Here is an 18,859-nt window from a genome sequence, read left to right as displayed (position 1 = left end):
ACTAACCAGAACCGCAATGGAGAAGGCATATTGACATTAAGGAGAGGCATGCTTAGCCGAGTGATCAAAGGGTCCAGTGAGATTCAGACAGCTAGCCGGGCCATAGGTAGCAAGCTGGTGGAAGATGGGAGGGAGGTCTGTTTTTAGCCACCTCGTGCGTTTCCGTCTGTGGGTTAGTGGGGTTCCGTGTGGAAGGGGGGACCAGTCCAAGTTGGCAAAATAGTTAGTTATAGTGGCCCAAGAAAAGTGTCCGATAGACCTATTCAGATCGCAGCCGAAAAGACAGCTAACGATTAGCGGGCCGCAGATGGGCGATCAGGTTACGTCGCGACGGAGGGGCCAGTTGGATAACTCCCTCGGGCAGATAACGTCGGTGGTCCAGTCGTGAAGACCCGATGGGGCTCCGCATCGGCAGTAAAACGGGTCAGGATAGGTGAGTTGTAGCCCAGGAGACACTTCAGCTGGCTAGCTCAGGAATAGCCCAGGAGTGGCTGACGGAACTCTTCAGCTGGCTAGCTGGCTAGCTCCGTAATAATGTGTGTTAATTCCGTGACCGACGTTGCCAATAGTCACTCAGGTAGCAGCTAGTTAGCTGCAAGATCCAGGTGTAAATGTCCAGAGCCTGCGGTAGAAATCGGGGAAAGGAGAGAGAATAGGTCCGGTATGCTCTGGTCTGAGTCGCGCTGTACAAAAACTGGCGATAGCTTTTCGAGCTAATGGATAGCTGAGGACAGCTAACCGTGGCTAGCTGAACTTCAACGTTAGCCAGTGAAAATGGCTAACCTCTTGCTAGCTTCTGTTGTGGAATTCAGATGAGGTAAATAATACTTTCTTTTTTAAATTGGTGAGGCGGGTTGCAGGAGAGTGCTTTGAGGTTGAGTTTTTAGAATAAAAAAAAAAATATATATATAAAAAGATAAGTGAAGAAAAAATATGTAAATATATATATACATGGGACACGACAAGAGGAGGGTAGAGGACGTCTGAACTGCTACGCCATTTTGGGAGAAAAAAAAATGTGACAAATAAAATTTGATTGAATTAGATTTTTTATTTAAAATGCCTCTGCTTTCTGTTCTTCAATCTTTTCAACATGAATATTAACCATAATCCAGAAGTAATTGAACATATCAACTATCAGATATACCATATGTGACCTATTTCAAGAAAATAGGCGTATGTCGTACATTGCTACTTCACAGGAGAGGCATTCTAAAGTTTTTTTGATATTTTTTTTTAGCAAAATGATTTTTTGGGCTGAAATACTTTCAGGAACATGTGAACTTTCATGTGCCTTAATAAAAAACTTGTATGCCATCTGTAAATATGAATAAAATTGTTAAATTACGAGCCTAGTTGGTTTAGCCATGAAAAAAGACAGGAACCTTCCTGCTAGCCATAATTGGCTGAGATAATGGATGGGCTTGACATGCCAGGAAATGAGTTTGGATTGGTCTGCCATGTAGCACGCTTCAAAAACATGAGCTGCTCAGTATGTGTAGATACGTCTTGCTACCGCAGAGTTTATGAAAGACATAATGTTAGAAATGGAGACCTGCAAAAGTGTTGCTACTGCTCTCAACAACATTTCTGCCCAGAATTTAGCGGGCGCTATTGACAAAGATCAGTGGGAAAAAGTTGTGATGGACTGCTTTCTGCACACAGTCAGTGTGAACCCGGAGTGACTTGACAAAACAATGGGCCAAACAAGCTGTAGCTAGCTACAATCCTAATGGAAAAGACACACTGTTGTGAAGCGCTCACCCATGTATATGGGTTAGAATCTATCTACATTTTCAGATATTATACATTTCTAATTTTGTCATTAAGTTGTTTTCATTGCAAGTTGAAACATACTGTTAGCTAGCTAGCGAACATTAGCTTTCTGACTCGCTCGCTAAAGGTACGTGTATGATCTGTGTAGTAATATTATTTGTATCTCAGAAACTAATTTGCATGGTTAGTTAGAGCCTAATATTAGCTCACTACCTAACATTGAACCTTGTTGGTTAGCTTTAGCTACCTGCAGATTCCTACTCCAGCATTTCATGCATGATGGCTAGCTATGACAATCTGTTTGTATTGTAGCTATGGGTTAGGATTATGGTTCATTGTTTAGCTAACTAGCTACATGTCGATATAAAAGACTCCCTTTCGCCATAGAATGATTACATGACCCATCAAGTTAGCCAGGTGTGTCTGAGGGTGATTACGGACATCTATTGTATTTCATGAACATGTCTAGACAATAGTGACCCATCCACTTAGCTAGATGTGGCTGGGGGGTGGTTATAACATTTCTTTCACATGACCCATCAATTTGGGTAAGAATCATCTAATAATTCTAAAATATTTATGCAATATTTTTATCTGGACACTTTCAAAGTCAGATTAGGATATAGGCCAAGGACTAGATAAAGTGTATGTTTTACAGTAGTGTTTCCTTAGTATAGGCTACTACTTAAAGCACTTTAAAGAGATGGGTGGGGCTAAGGAGTAAGAGGGTCTGAAAGATGCTAAATAGGTGTAGACAAAGAAGAGCTCATCAGTACGTGTGACAAACATTCAAGGGCCAATTTCTCAAAAGTGGAGTTACAATTTTAGCAACTTTCAATGCAGAATTACTTTCCCATTGTTCCTCAACTGCAGTGTATGATATACAATTTCGTAGCTCTGTCTCTATACTTTTATCCAATGTAAAAAACAACATTTCAAATGTTGCTGCAAAAGAGTGAATCGAGGTGGTCGGTCACATATGTTATAAGACTACCCAATAATAATTCAAGAGAAGGTGTTAATAATGTAGCCTATGCTCAAGACACTCATTTTGTAAATAGACTATGGGTTAATTTGAATGTGTCTAACCAGTTACTTCATCTGCCAGTGTGCTTTTAGCCCATTTAAAAACAGACGTCTAAAATACACCCTATTCCTGATATAGTGCTCTACTTTTGACCTGAGCCCTATGGCCCTTGTCAAAGTAGTGCACCGTATACAGTCGGGAATAGGGTGCAATTTTGGATGCACAAAGGACTGGCACTTTGAAACAGAGTTTTGTTGTACAGGGAGCCTGTCTCTACATCCGGTAAGTCATAGAAACAGCTCTTTCTGAAAATAGGTCACAATAAGGTGGTGAGTCTCAGAGTGTTACTGATTAACCCAATTACACTCCCCCAGCACACATGTCATCCTGGCCAAGCAGCTGAAACTAAGTGGGGCTTTTCAGTGTTCATTGTTTCTGTAACAGCCTCCCTGTATAAACGTGAGCATACTATGATCTTTGCCAAGAGTTCTGAGCCATAACTGCAGGGTTGCTGGTTGGAACCCTGCTCTGACAGTTCCCTCTAAATCACTACATTGATGGAAGCTTTGGGATAATACTCAATTCTTCTCGGGAGAAGAGGACGACTGTTGCCTTAATTTAGGTAAATAAACATGCTACGGCCTGCCCTCAGTAGATTGTAGTACAGAAAAATTGGATGGAAAAACGGACTTGCCAGTCCCACTTTAGTACTGTTGTTTGACCTGACGTAAAGTTACAGTGCTAGTAACCTGGTCTCCAGGCCAGCCGGCTGGTGGATGACACTATGGTACAAGTGCATTAATGAAGAGACTGTTCCATATGTAGGCCTAGCACATTGCAGATATCAGTTGAAAAGCACATCTTGAATGTAGGACATGTCATGACAATGTCATATACATCAATGAACAGGTATGTATAGGTACCTCATGACCAGTTTTTCATATGTTTGCATTGAACACTGCATTGACAACATGTTTTAGATGTACTCCAAGAGGACTTTGACTAACTGTCTATAAAAGTCAGCTTTATATCAAAAACGTTAGAACTATATTAGATCAAGACTTGTTGAGGGTAAAATATAGTCATTTACAAAGTGATAGCAAGGCTCACTCCAAGCTTTATTCTATGTCAGTGAAGCTGGCCTTACAACTCTCAACTTAACAGGTTTTCTAAAATTAGCTTGTTTGTCAAAGTCTCTCACAGTCATAACATAGCTGTGCATCTTGCGGCTACCCACACAGGCAGGGAAGGCAGGCCTGTAGTGAGCAAACAGCTCAGAGGTCTGTCCAAAGTGAAGAGACGGCCCGCCACAGCCTACGCCTACGAGCTAAAGCACCGTGGACTGGCTAACCACTTGACAAGCGTGGGCGTGCAAAGAGTGCCTGCAACAGTGCTGCAAAACAAAATAAGGTTTTATTTAACTAGGCAAGTCAGTTAAGAACACATTCTTATTTACAATGACAGCCTACCCCAGCCAAACCCTAATCCAGATGGCACTGGGACAATTGCGCACCACCGTATGGGATTGAACCAGGGTCTGTAGTGACACCTCTAACACTGAGATGCAGTGGCTTAGACAGCTGCGCCACTCGGGAGCCCAACATTGTAATGGCCAGCAAGGTTTGACTCATATTGGCTGTTCCTTATGAATGTTGATGCACACACTTGCATGCAGAGACATGCAAGTACCATACACACATTTACACAAATGCATACATTTGCATTTTTATTTAGGTATTTAACAAAGGGAATGTTACAAACAGATGAAATCATTACAGATGCTTGGTCATACAGTCCCTGAGTCATGTTCATGTTCTCTTCTGTGCATACGTGTAAATGCTACCTGTTACAGCTGAGACAACATTAAACTCAGCTGACACAACCTGTTACAGCTGAGACAACATTAAACTCAGCTGACACAACCTGTTACAGCTGAGACAACATTAAACTCAGCTGACACAACCTGTTACAGCTGAGACAACATTAAACTCAGCTGACACAACCTGTTACAGCTGAGACAACATTAAACTCAGCTGACACAACCTGTTACAGCTGAGACAACATTAAACTCAGCTGACACAACCTGTTACAGCTGAGACAACATTAAACTCAGCTGACACAACCTGTTACAGCTGAGACAACATTAAACTCAGCTGACACAACCTGTTACAGCTGAGACAACATTAAACTCAGCTGACACAACCTGTTACAACTGAGACAATATTAAACTCAGCTGATACAACCTGTTACAGCTGAGACAGCAGTAAACTCAGACAGCTTATATGCCCCAAGAGCATGAACAACACAATCAAAACAACAGACAACCACAAAATGAGGGCCTTGCCATTAAAGGGGCAATCTGTGATAGGTACATACATTTTATACTTTTAAATTAATGATATATACCCATTGATTCTTGAGGAATATATTTATAAATGCAAGTTCAATTGTCATACCTCATCAGAACCCAACATATACGCTGATTTTACTCAATCGTTTGTAAACATTGTAATTTTAAACAAACACTGTATAGCCTCAAAATATGGTTAAAACTATAATTTTGTTATCATGGATGGTCAGCCCTTGCATCCATATTTCTGTCTATGAATTTCTCCAGCTCAATTGCTCAGCGGTTTACCCAAACAGTGGAGGGTGCCCACTTATTTCTTGTTAAGCAAACAGCTGGAGGCAGGGCTTTCTCCTATAGAGCTCAATTTTTATGGAATGGTCTGCCTAACCATGTGAGAGAAGCAGACTCGGTCTCAACCTTTAAGTCTTTATTGAAGACTCATCTCTTCAGTAGGTCCTATGATTGAGTGTAGTCTGACCCAGGAGTGTGAAGGTGAACGGAAAGGCACTGGAGCAACGAACCACCCTTGCTGTCTCTGCCTGGCCTGTTCCCCTCTCTCCACTGGGATTATCTGTCTCTATCCCTATTACAGGGGCGGAGTCACTGGCTTACTGGTGCTCTTCCATGCCGTCCCTAGGAGGGGTGCGTCACTTGAGTTGGTTGAGTCACTGACGTGATCTTCCTGTCCGTGTTGGCACCCCTCCTTGGGTTGTGCCGTGGCGGAGATCTTTGTGGGCTATACTCAGCGTTGTCTCAGGATGGTAAGTTGGAGGTTGAAGATTTCCCTCTAGTGGTGTGGGGGCTGTGCTTTTGCAAAGTGGGTGGGGTTATATCCTGCCTGTTTGGCCCTGTCTGGGGGTATCGTTGGACGGGGCCACAGTGTCTCTCGACCCCTCCAGTCTCAGCCTCCAGTATTTATGCTGCAGTAGTTTATGTGTCGGGGGCTAAGGTCAGTCTGTTATATCTGGAGTATTTCTCCTGTCTTATCCGGTGTCCTGTGTGAATTTAAGTATGCTCTCTCTAATTCTCTCTCTTTTTTTCTCATTCTCTCTTTTTCTCTTTCTTTCTTTCTTTCTTTCTTTCTTTCTTTCTTTCTTTCTTTCTTTCTTTCTTTCTTTCTTTCTTTTTTTCTCTCTCAGAGGACCTGAGCCCTAGGACCATGCCTCAGGACTACCTGGCCTGATGACTCCTCGCTGTCCCCAGTCCACCTGGCCGTGTTGCTGCTCCAGTTTCAACTGTTCTGCCTGCGGCTATGGAACCCTGACCTGTTCACTGGACGTGCTACCTGTCCCAGACCTGCTGTTTTCAACTCTCTATAGACAGCAGGAGCAGTAGAGATACTCTGAATGATTAGCTATGAAAAGCCAACTGACATTTACTCCTGTGGTGCTGACCTGTTTCACCCTCGACAACCACTGTGATTATTGTTATTTGAACCTGCTTGTCATCTATAAACATTTGAACATCTTGGCCATGTTCTGTTATAATCTCCACCTGGCACAGCCAGAAGAGGACTGGCCACCCCTCATAGCCTGGTTCCTCTCTAGGTTTCTTCCTTGGTTCTGGCCTTTCTAAGGAGTTCTTCTACACCTGCATTGCTTGCTGTTTGGGGTTTTAGGCTGGGTTTCTGTACAGCACTTTGTGACATCAGCTGATGTAAGAAGGGCTTTATAAATACATTTGATTGATTGTTTGAACTGCAGATTTCCAAAAAAGATAAAACCTTGGAACATGCTTGACACCAACACAGGCCTGCACACAAACACAAAGGCATACACACCAACACACAGGCCTACACACCAACACACAGGCCTACACACCAACACACAGGCCTACACACCAACACACAGGCCTACACACCAACACACAGGCTTACACACCAACACACAGGCCTACACACCAACACACAGGTCTACACACCAACGCACACGCCTACACACCAACAGCAAACATAGACAAACACACACATGCATGATCAGTCTCACTCACACCAATGTGTACCTACTTACACAAATATACCAGCATATGGTTACACACACAGAGACACTTATTACCATCCTGCACACTCCATCACTTACTCCCACACACAGTCTCACAAATCAAATCAAAGTTTATTTGTCACGTGCGCCGAATACAACAGGTGTAGACCTTACAGTGAAATGCTTACTTACAGGCTCTAACCAATAGTGCAAGAAAGGTGTTAGGTGAACAATAGGTAAGTAAAGAAATAAAACAACAGTAAAAAGACAGGCTATATACAGTAGCGAGGCTATAAAAGTAGCGAGGCTACATACAGACACCGGTTAGTCAGGCTGATTGAGGTAGTCTGTACATGTAGATATGGTTAAAGTCACTATGCATATATGATGAACAGAGAGTAGCAGTAGCGTAAAAGAGGGGTTGGCGGGTGGTGGGTGGTGGGACACAATGCAGATTGCCCCGGTTAGCCAATGTGCGGGAGCACTGGTTGGTCGGCCCAATTGAGGTAGTATGTACATGAATGTATAGTTAAAGTGACTATGCATATATGATAAACAGAGAGTAGCAGCAGCGTAAAAAGAGGGGTTGGAGGGTGCACACAATGCAAATAGTCCCGGTAGCCATTTGATTACCTGTTCAGGAGTCTTATGGCTTGGGGGTAAAAACTGTTGAGAAGCCTTTTTGTCCTGGACCTGGCACTACGGTACCGCTTGCCATGCGGTAGTAGAGAGAACAGTCTATGACTGGGGTGGCTGGGGTCTTTGACAATTTTTAGGGCCTTCCTCTGACACCGCCTGGTGTAGAGGTCCTGGATGGCAGGCAGCATAGCCCCAGTGATGTACTGGGCCATACGCACTACCCTAAACACCATGACACACGATAGTGACATGATTGTGAAGTGGAGAGGTCAAACAGGCCTGGGAAATAGATCTGCTGGTCTCTAGTGTGGAGGCCAAACAGGCCTGGTTAATAGATTTGCTGCTCTCTAGTGGGGAGGCCAAACAGGCCTGGGTAATAGATCTGCTTCTCTCTAGAGGAGGTCAAACAGCCCTGGGTAATAGATCTGCTGCTTCATATCAAATAGCAGTGTTTTTTATGCAAAGTTGACTTACTTATATCAGGGTGATGGTGGCACATTACCTAAAGAGCTTAAAGAAATTTAAGCAATGCGTGCTGTAAATATTTGAATAACTAGCCACACTTTTTCACATTTCTGATGTCATCAGGTGACCAAGGATTACAAAACAATATTACTGGTTATAATAATTAATAACTTCTGTTAATAAAGCTTTTGGTTAAACTAAGCTTAAGTTATTTAAGGCTTTGTTAATTAAGGATAATTGAAATAACTAAGTGGAGTGGGTTAATGTAGAATCATTTATGAGAACATGGTTCTACTTGCAGCAGTACATTTCCAGACTTCCACACACTGACAGGCTTTGACTAGGAGTTCACATCTTTGCTTTGAAGTGGTGAGTCCCTCTGCTGGCTCAGAGTGGAGGTTTTGTCTTGTCAATGCACGTGTTTGCCAATTCATCTATGTGTGAGACCCCAACTGAAGGTTAGTCATCCTGTGTGGGTCTTGCTCTCTTGCTTGGTCGAAACCGGGTGGAAAATTACAGGGTGATTATCGTCACACACCAAACTGGTGCCAGGAAGAAAGTCACAAACAAACAACAGCCCCTTTGATCTACAAATGAACGTTTTCCTTATATGGTAAACTGAAACTGGTGGTGCTGCAGTTCTGTCACTGAAGGTACTGACATCACATGATATTAAGGATAATCAGTTTAACACACTAGATGTTATTTACTAGTTCAAGGGTGATACATACAGTATCAACATCAAGTCGAACCTTTCAATTGTGGTAGTGTAGTGGTGATCCTGCCATCATCGTCCTAGAAACTGTGAGCAGTCAGCATGTATTGATGCACCTAGCTATATACAGGGGATACGGTACCACATGAGGTTGGAGGCTACTTAATTGGGAAGGAAGGGCTCGTGGTAATGGCTGGAGCAGAATGACTGGAATTGTAGCAAATACATCAAACACATGGATCCAGGTTTCCATGTGTTTGATGCCATTCCATTCCCTCCATTCCAGCAATTACTATTAGCCGTCCTCTCCTATAGTACCATATTAAACCACCTAGTTATATACAGGGCATACAGACCAACTAGTTAAATACATGGCAAATGGTACCACCTACTTGCTGTATATACAGGTCATACGATACCACCTAGTTATATACAAGATATATGATACCACCTAGCTATATTCAAGGCATACGGTACAACTTAGTTATATACAAGGCATACGGTACAACCTAGCTAATGTATATAAAGGGGATACGGTACCACCTAGTTAATGTACAGTTGAAGTCGGAAGTTTACATAAACCTTAGCCAAATACATTTAAACTGACATATAATCCTAGTAAAAATTTCCTGTCTTAGGTCAGTTAGGATCACCACTTTATGTTAAGAATGTGAAATGTCAGCATAATAGTAGAGAGAATGAATTATTTCAGTATGTATTTCTTTCATCACATTCCCAGTGGGTCAGAAGTTAACATACACTCAATTAGTATTTGGTAGTATTGCCTTTAAATTGTTTAACTTGGGTCAAACGTTTTGGGTAGCCTTCCACAAGCTTCCCACAATATGTTGGGTGAATTTTGGCCCATTCCTACTGACAGAGCTGGTGTAACTGAGTCAGGTTTGTAGGCCTCCTTGCTCACACACACTTTTTCAGTTCTGCCCACAGATGTTCTATAGGATTGAGGTCAGGGATTTGTGATGGCCACTCCAATACCTTGACTTTGATGTCCTAAAGCCATTTTGCCAAATCTTTTGGAAGTATGCTTGGGGTCATTGTTCATTTGGAAGACCCATTTGCGACCAAGCTTTAACTTCCTGACTGATGTCTTGATATGTTGCTTCAATATATCCGCATAATTTCCCTCCCTCATGATGCCATCTATTTTGTGAAGTGCACCAGTCCCTCCTGCAGCAAAGCACCCCCACAACATGATGCTGCCAACCCCGTGCTTCACGGTTGGGATGGTGTTCTTCGGCTTGCAAGCCTCCCCCTTTCTCCTCCAAAAATAACGATGGTCATTATGGCCAAACAGTTCTATTTTTGTTTCTTCTTCCTTGCTGAGCGGCCTTTCAGGTTATGTTGATGTAGGACTTGTTTTACTGTCGATATAGATACTTTTGTACCTGTTCCCTCCAGTATCTTCACAAGGTCTTTTGCTGTTGTTCTGGGATTGATTTGTACTTTTTGCACCAGAGTACGTTCATCTCTAGGAGACAGAATGCGTCTCCTTCCTGAGCGGTATGACGGCTGCGTGGTCCCATGGTTATTATACTTGCGTACTGTTGTTTGTACAGATGAACGTGGTACCTTCAGGAATTTGGGAATTTCTCCCAAGGATGAACCAGGCTTGTGGAGGTCCACCATTTATTTCTGAGGTCTTGGCTGATTTATTTTGATTTTCCCATGATTTCAAGCAAAGGGGCAATGAGTTTGAAGGTAGGCCTTGAAATACATCCACAGGTACATCTCCAATTGTCATGTCCTGACCCTAGTAAGATGTCATTTTCTATAGTAGAGTAGGTCAGTGCGTGACAGGGGGTGTTTTGTGTTTTTCTAGGTTTTCTATTTCTATGTTTGTGTTCTAGGTTTTCTATTTCTATGTTGTTGTTTTTGGGGTTGATCTCCAATTGGAGGTAGCTGGTCATCGTTGCCTGATTGGAGATCATATTTAAGTAGGGGTTTTTCTTCCTGGGTTTTGTGGGTAGTTATTTTTCGTTTTGTCAAGTGTACCTGATGGAACTGTTGGCTGTCGTTTTGTTGTTTTTTTGTATCGGTGTTCATTTTAATTAAAATTTATACGACCCGCGTTACACCAATTGACTCAAATGATATCAATTAGCCTATCAGAAGCTTCTAAAGCCATGACATCATTTGCTGGAATTTTCCAAGCTGTTTAAAGGCACAGTCAACTTAGTGTATGTAACCTTCTGACCCACTGAAATTGTGATACAGTGAATTATAAGTGAAATAATCTGCCTGTAAACAATTGTTGGAAAAATGTCTTGTGTCATGCACAAAGTAGATGTCCTAACCGACTTGCCAAAACTATAGTTTGTTAACAAGAAACTTTGTGGAGTGGTTGAAAAACGAGTTTTAATGACGCCGACGTAAGTGTATGTAAACTTCCGACTTCAACTGTATATGTAGGGCATATGGTACCACATACTTATATACAGGACATACGGTACCACCTAGGGATATACAGGGCATATGGTAGCACCTAGTTGATGTACATACAGGGCACACGGTACATCATAGTTATATACAAGGCATATGGTACCACCTAGTTAATGTATATACAGGACATATGATTCCACCTAGTTATATACAGGGCATATGGTAACACCAAGTTATACAGAGGACATACGGTACCAAAGACTTAAATACAGGGCATACGGTACCACCTAGTTATATACAGGGCATAGACCGATTTTCATAATGCTTCCTCGTCTGACAAACAGCAGTGTAGCTCTGCTACTTTCCACCGCAGAGGTGGAAGGGGGACATAGGCCAATGCGAGGGATTGAGACGCAGCCCTTGCAAAAAACAGACATCTCTAGCTTAAACTGACAGATTTGAATCTGGATTTTTTATTATGTTTCTTAGATTGAAGCACCGGTGAATCAATTTAAACAAGTTCTTCACACTTGAATTGTATTTTACTCAACATTGTAGGCTAGATGTATGCATTACCAGGTAAGTACTAAGCGTATTTGCTGTCTTTGGGGCAAATACTAAATCTCAAAAAGGACTCTGAAGTATAGCTGGCAACAAACACCCACTCCAGTTAGGTCTTCTACTACTTATTCTATTGAGTAAAACAAACCATTGTATGTTATAGCTATTCACACTTTTTATGCCTATGCCTTTGCAAATTAAGAAATGATGTTCAGATGAAACCAAATAATTATCTCTCTGAACTGCAGACCACTGACTGACTAGTCCATGTTTTGCTAAACTAGTTTGGAGCATAAGTGGAACCCCCCCCCCGATGCATGGAGCTAAATGCTATAACACTTTGCTACACCTCCTTTAGGGGTTGGTCAGGACTCTCTCACTCGGTTTGTGACTGCTTGCAATATTGTACGTTTTGTTAAATTGTCATATTACCCTCTTTCGACCTCCTCTTTTATAAATGTTGGGTTTATTTTGTTTCATATTGGAGTGTTCAGAATCAGTTAGCCAACACTCTAACCATATCCATTCATGCGGAACCATCATGGGCAGGCTCAGATCGATTCTTTTCACATTGTCCTTTCCAGCACAGTTCTAGAAACAACGTTGGATGTGTGCGCAGGCCAGCCCAGTACAGCTTGGCTCATAGCGCGATAAGGGAATCGGTTTGATACATCATCAGTCTAATCTATCAACCTGGTCTCAGAGCATTTTGTATTATTCTATTAGTAAATCAGTTTTGTATGAATTAATTTGTCGATGTCCATCATCTATTTTGATTGACATGTTACAAATTACAATTTCTATGATATATTACGCATTTGCAAACGTACAATAATTTACAAAATTCCAATTTGTTGTGGCTAGTTGGCTAACGCTAATGTTAGCTAGCTGGCTAACGCTAGCTAGGCTGTGGGTTAGAGTTAAGGTTAAGAGTTATGTTAAAGAGTTACGTTTAGGGTTTGAGGAAGGGTCACATAAAAGGGTTAAGTAATATTTGCTCTTATGTAACCATACCAAACCTAACATATCATACTAATATCAGTGCCCCGGATTTACTTTTACTATGTTACGTCTAGTCTATAAGACCATGCAGAACCTATGCATCTGGGGATGCTCTTTTTATGTTCTTAACATTATGCCTCAATAAATGAATGGGATGTGCTATTACACTGGTTGCTTCTCCTCCACATCTGTTTCACTCAAACAGCCACCCACACAGCCCTAGAGCACCACCCCGTAGCTTTACAACCATTTATTTTCTAATACAAACAGCAAGAATGAAAAAAGAGCTTCACCAGAACACAAAAAGCTTGTCTTGTACCACCACCTGGTCTGGATCCCAGGGTACCTGTCTCTAGTATTAAATCATGAGTTTGACAAGAGTAGAACACTTTCAGTACAAAGCTAAACGTGTGATGATGATGATGATGATGATGATGATTTAAAATGCGTATGATTCAAAACACAAGATCATTACACAATATTAGATATTTCCAGAAAGTGCTCTATTTTGTTAACTGCTGACATGCACAATTGTTTGGCACTGTATCAACACTGGACTAATAAACAAAATACTAAAATATGTGTTTTGGAGAAACATGTACCTTTTTAGAAAAACTATTGCTTTTCTTTCAATTAGTTAATTTGTGTTCGGATTGATCATGATTTTTATCAAACATTTATTACATTTGTCATGTTATCATATTTTCAAATTGTCTTTGTACAAGGGGCACTGACTAACACATTTAAAAGAAAAAAAATATTATTAACACGACATTTTAGAATGATTAAGCTAAGTTTATCCTAGCCTTAACACCTGACATCAGAGTACACACTCTCCTGTGGCATCTCTCTCTTCTTTCTCCCTTTTTTAGTTTCCTTCTCAGAGAAATTCAATGCAGCATAATTCAACTTATCTCCATCTTGATCCTAAGGAGGAACACATTTTAGAAACATAGAAACACCATGATTATTACACATAAATACTTGTCAGAGAGATGTTGTTCATATCACTTGGTTATGTTCATTGAAATAAAAAAAGTTTATATGAGTCTGTAGGCCACATATTGGTTGGAAAATAGATAATTACTGGCTCAATATTCATCACATAGAGTAGTTTTCAAGGGTTATCATGAGCTATTGAGGGATTTCAACCTAAAATTGGAATCAAACCATTTCACAATATAAATATACCTGTTCTCCCCGTAATCTGTCATGTCTGCCAACCTGAGAGGCACCTAATGCTTCAACAGAAGAACAACAAATCTAATAAAATGTTGCTGTCTGTTGAAAACATCTTATCACCTAAACAGAAACTTTCCAGGATTTTTTTTAAATTACCTGATTTTCCCATTAAAAAACATACAATTTAGAAATTTCAGAAGCTTTTTTAAATACATTGTCATGGTCCTAGAGTCATGAAATGTTCAGAGTGCATTGAGGGGCGTTACAGCTTTCAATAAATGTAAAGACAAATTAAAGTTACAAGGTTTTCATCAGACAGTGACCAAAAGGCAAGATCATTTTCCATGTCAATTCAAAACTATTGTTACGTCAGCACAGCAAAAGATATCTAGCATATTTTCATAATCATATTGCTTACCTTTGCAATTTTCACAGATTTGCTCTTTTCGTCTGGTGCAGGCAAGGAACATGATCCCAATCCCACACAACACCAACGCCACTGTCAAACCTGCAACAACCACTACCAGAGCCATTTCTGAAACAAACATAAAAAGGAATGTCATAAAGTATATATTAAAATTTTTACTCAAGAAAAATGTATAAAGATTGATAGCCAGATTTATTTTCATATATTGGCACTATAACAGAATGATGCACTATAAAACATTAGATCTTAATTTGATCAGTCTTTTGTTCCTAATAACTTTCCTGCACAAAGTGTGGTGTATTGGAGTTATAAAAAGGCTTGTAAAGTTTGTAATTTCCACTTTTAAATCTCAGACTTGATTTGCCTTAACAAAAAATGTATTAACCCTTACTAAAATGTCAAACAATTTCAATCGACATAATAATCCACATTTCCTGTTACTGCAGGATTATTTTCCTGACTGGGGCGACCTGGCTCAAATTAAGATCCTACATCTGTACACTTCAATTAACCTGATTCTACCTGACACATTCACTTCCGCGTTACTGGCCAGGTCCAATTTTGTTCCTTTGCCAAAAAGGATCTCCCCACATATGGCCACAGCACAGTAGTAAGTCCCAGCATCAGAGGGGCTGAGGTTGTTCTTGGAGAGGCTGTAGACACAGCTCTTTGTAGGAGAGGGAGTCTCAGGGTTCTTCTGACACTCATCTCTCCTGTTCCCAGGGGTGTAAATGACTCCTGGATGGGATTCTCCTGATCCAGCTCTGAACCAGTACACACTGTGTTCTCCTATACAGGTCTCAGAGAGTACTGTACACTGCAGAGTCACATTTTCTCCTGGGTGGAATGGGTCAGAAACTGACCTCTGTACCACGGTCTTGTAATCAGACCTCTGGTGATTCTTGCCTAAAAGGTACATTTAAGGTTTCATATAAATCAATCTGAAACAACACTTTCTAAAATGCAATGCAACAAAATAATACCATACAGCTGCATAGAAAACATATGACGATGTAAGAACCCTGAACAAAAAATAAAGGGCATTAATATCTTCAATTACCTTTCAATACTAAAAAAGTTCCATTGATAAAGTTGACTTCACAGTCTGTGATATAGGCACAATAGTAAATAGCTTCATCCATTGGTTCCATCTTTTGGATTGTAAGACAATATATCCCGTCAGCTTGAGCCTTCTCAATACTAAGATGCAAATTTCTAAATTCCTTGTGCAGTTCAGGCCTTGACTGATTTTTCTGCATCTTTGCAACAACATGAGGAATTTCCCCTGTTACTTGCTTGAACCAGAACATGTTTCCCTCATTGTATACTTGCTTTGAGAAAACACAGTAGAGAATCACTTGGTCACCAATTTGAACCCGCTGAACTTGAAAATGCCGCGGAACATTGTTGCATTGTGTCACATCTAAAAATGCAAAAACAATGTAAAAGTTTACGTTAATGAGAAGGGCGAGGACTGTAGGACTGAAGAAAACTGAACAGTATCAGAAACCCTATAAAGACAAATTCCCCCTCAAATGCTTACATTGTGAACTGAACTGAATCACATTATGGTTAGACAAGTCAAGGTAGGAATTGCAAAACTTACATATTGTACTGAATAATACCACAACAACCCCGATTCTGATCATCTTGGTGTGTAGCTCCAACTTCAGGTTAGTCCTCTGACCGGTGGAGAAAGGCTTAATAAAAGATGTACCAATATGCAGGTTTGAAGTCAAAGATCTACTGTACCTGATAGGCTGTTACAAAAAAAATAAAACACAGTACTTCCTGTAAAATTTTCCAACTAGCAATAGTGTTTTTGGTTACCCAAACACCTACAGTGTTTCATTTAGCCACTAGTCTGTGATTTGCTGAAGCTGTTGCACTTCTCAATGTATCTATTATATAGAGGTCTGCCACTCTTTCCTGAAATGCTTTACAAGAGGGTAATATCACAGTGCCATCCGTTTTGTCACCAAAGCCCCATATACTACCCACCACTGCGACCTGTACGCTCTCGTTGGCTGGCCCTCGCTTCATACTCGTCGCCAAACCCACTGGCTCCAGGTCATCTACAAGACCCTGCTATTTAAAGTCCCCCCTTATCTCCGCTCACTGGTCACCATTACAGCACCCACCTGTAGCATGCGCTGTAGCACCCACCTGTAGCACGCACGTATCTCTCTGGTCACCCCCAAAGCCAATTCCTCCTTTGGCCGTCTCTCCTTCCAGTTCTCTGCTGCCAATGACTGGAACAAACTACAGATATCTCTGAAACTGGAAACACATCTCCCTCACTTGCTTTAAGCACCAGCTGTCAGAGCAGCTCACAGATCACTGTACCTGTACATCTATAATTTAGCCCAAACAACTACCGCTTCCCCTACTGTATTTATTTATTTTGCTCCTTTGCACCCCATTATTTATATTTCTACTTTGCACTTTTTTCTACTACAAATCTACCATTCCAGTGTTTTACTTGCTATATTGTATTTACTTTGCCACCATGGCCTTTTTGCCTTTACCTCCCTTATCTCACCTCATTTGCTCACATTGTATATAGACTTATTTTTCTACAGTATTATTGACTGTATGTTTGTTTTTACTCCATGTGTAACTCTGTGTTGTTGTATGTTGTCGAACTGCTTTGCTTTATCTTGGCCAGGTCGCAATTGTAAAGGAGAACTTGTTCTCAACTTGCCTACCTGGTTAAATAAAGGTGAAATAAAAAAATAAAAATGTCAAATAGGCTTCATTGCTATGTGTACATCTTTTAGATAATGTTATGCCAAAGGTAGTCACTGCCAAAAGTTTGTGAAGGAGAATAGCCAACCAAAAGTTGTGAGTTCATTCTAACTTTATTGTACAGGTAATATACTGTAATAACCATGATGGCACATCACCAACTCTATTATCTTTTTTTCAGAAATTACACATAGTTAAAGGTAATTGTCAAGCAAAAAAACCCTGCAGCAACAGGACATTTTAATAATAATGTGTATTATAATTAATGGAGATTTTTTTGTGGTTGATAATTATTTTGTGAGAGAAAATTAAATCTGAAATGTTTAAATAGAAATTACAAACTTCTGAAGCCTTTTTAAATCTCAAATACACCTCAAGTTAAAAAAATGTCAGGGTGATCAAATTAAGATCCTACATCTCTATGCCAGGCAACCAGGGTGGTGCAGTAAAGCTCAGTTTAGCAGTGTGAACAGGGTATAAGTGAAACTGCAGTGTGGTTATCTTGCATGAATTGTAAGAGGGGGTGTTGTCAAGTCCTTGAATGTAGACGGTACCATGTGGATATAAAGTATGTACATGGGTGGAAAGGGTGCCCAGATGACCTCCATGAAGCGATATGGGCTATGGTGGTTTTACATGATTTCATTATGACATTATTGATGCAACTTTGTGAGACTGCACTGGGTTCACATGGAAACAATCATTTATTGGTGAAATGTGTTTTAATAGGAAATGGTACATTTTGTAACATAATAAAGAAAAATATGCTGTACATCAACCGATTAATAAATTCAATTTTGGACTGGGGGTGTAACGCAGAGGACAGGCGTGCCGACGAGCCAATGAGGGTGCAGAACGCCTTCCAGAACCGAGACGAGAACTGAGGGCCCTGGTCGGAGACCATGTCCACGGGCGGTCCATGGATGCGGAAGACGTGCTGCACCATAAGCTGGTCCGTCTCCTTGGCCGAGGGTAGTTTGGGGAGAGGAATGAAGTGGGCGACCTTGGAAAATTGGTCGACCACCGTCAGGATGGCAGTATTGCCCTCAGACGGGGGGAGACAGGTGACGAAATCCAGGGATATGTGGGACCAAGGACTGTGAGGGACAGGCAGAGTTTACAGAAGGCCAGCCGGAGCTTGCAGAGGAGTCTTGTTCTGAGCACATACGGAGCAAGCGGCGATGAATGCGGAGACGTCTGGAACCATGTTGGGCCACCAAAAGCGTAGTCGCACAAACGCCAGGGTCCGCCGGGAGCCCTGGAGGAATGGGCCCACTCCAGGTAGTTTCGGGGGAGGGGGGGTGCATAAATAAGAAATTGCCCTTGCTGAAGACATCTATATCAGTCCGCTAATACAGGACTAGTAAAGGCCCAGTCCACTGCTTTTGTGAAAAAACTAAATGTATTTCAGTGTTTACCAGCAGTTTTTTTATCTGATAAATCTTAATATAATAGTATGAATAAATATAAAAATATAAAAATATCTGCTGGATATGTTTCCTATGTTTTCCAGCAAATGAAAATTATTTCTACGTGATAACATTCCTTTTCCTAGACGCTTATCCAAAGCAATTTATGGTACTGAATG

At 41.0% G+C, this 18,859-nt stretch overlaps 1 protein-coding gene across 1 annotated transcript; it reads right to left on the bottom strand.

Moving 5' to 3' along the window:
• Window positions 1-13,824: 13,824 nt before the first annotated feature.
• LOC123743240 (uncharacterized) lies at window positions 13,825-18,478 on the bottom strand. The gene is made up of 7 exons (XM_045719401.1): window positions 18,440-18,478; window positions 18,104-18,316; window positions 16,130-16,283; window positions 15,584-15,946; window positions 15,046-15,429; window positions 14,515-14,631; window positions 13,825-13,841 (listed from the first exon to the last, which is right to left on the bottom strand). The coding sequence occupies exons 1-7, from the start codon at window positions 18,476-18,478 to the stop codon at window positions 13,825-13,827; spliced, it is 1,287 nt and encodes a 428-aa protein (XP_045575357.1).
• Between the last annotated feature and the right edge of the window lie 381 nt (window positions 18,479-18,859).

This window comes from Salmo salar, chromosome ssa05 (genome assembly GCF_905237065.1).
Source record: "Salmo salar chromosome ssa05, Ssal_v3.1, whole genome shotgun sequence".
NCBI lineage: Eukaryota > Metazoa > Chordata > Actinopteri > Salmoniformes > Salmonidae > Salmo > Salmo salar.
This window is presented reverse-complemented; position numbering and strand designations above follow the sequence as displayed.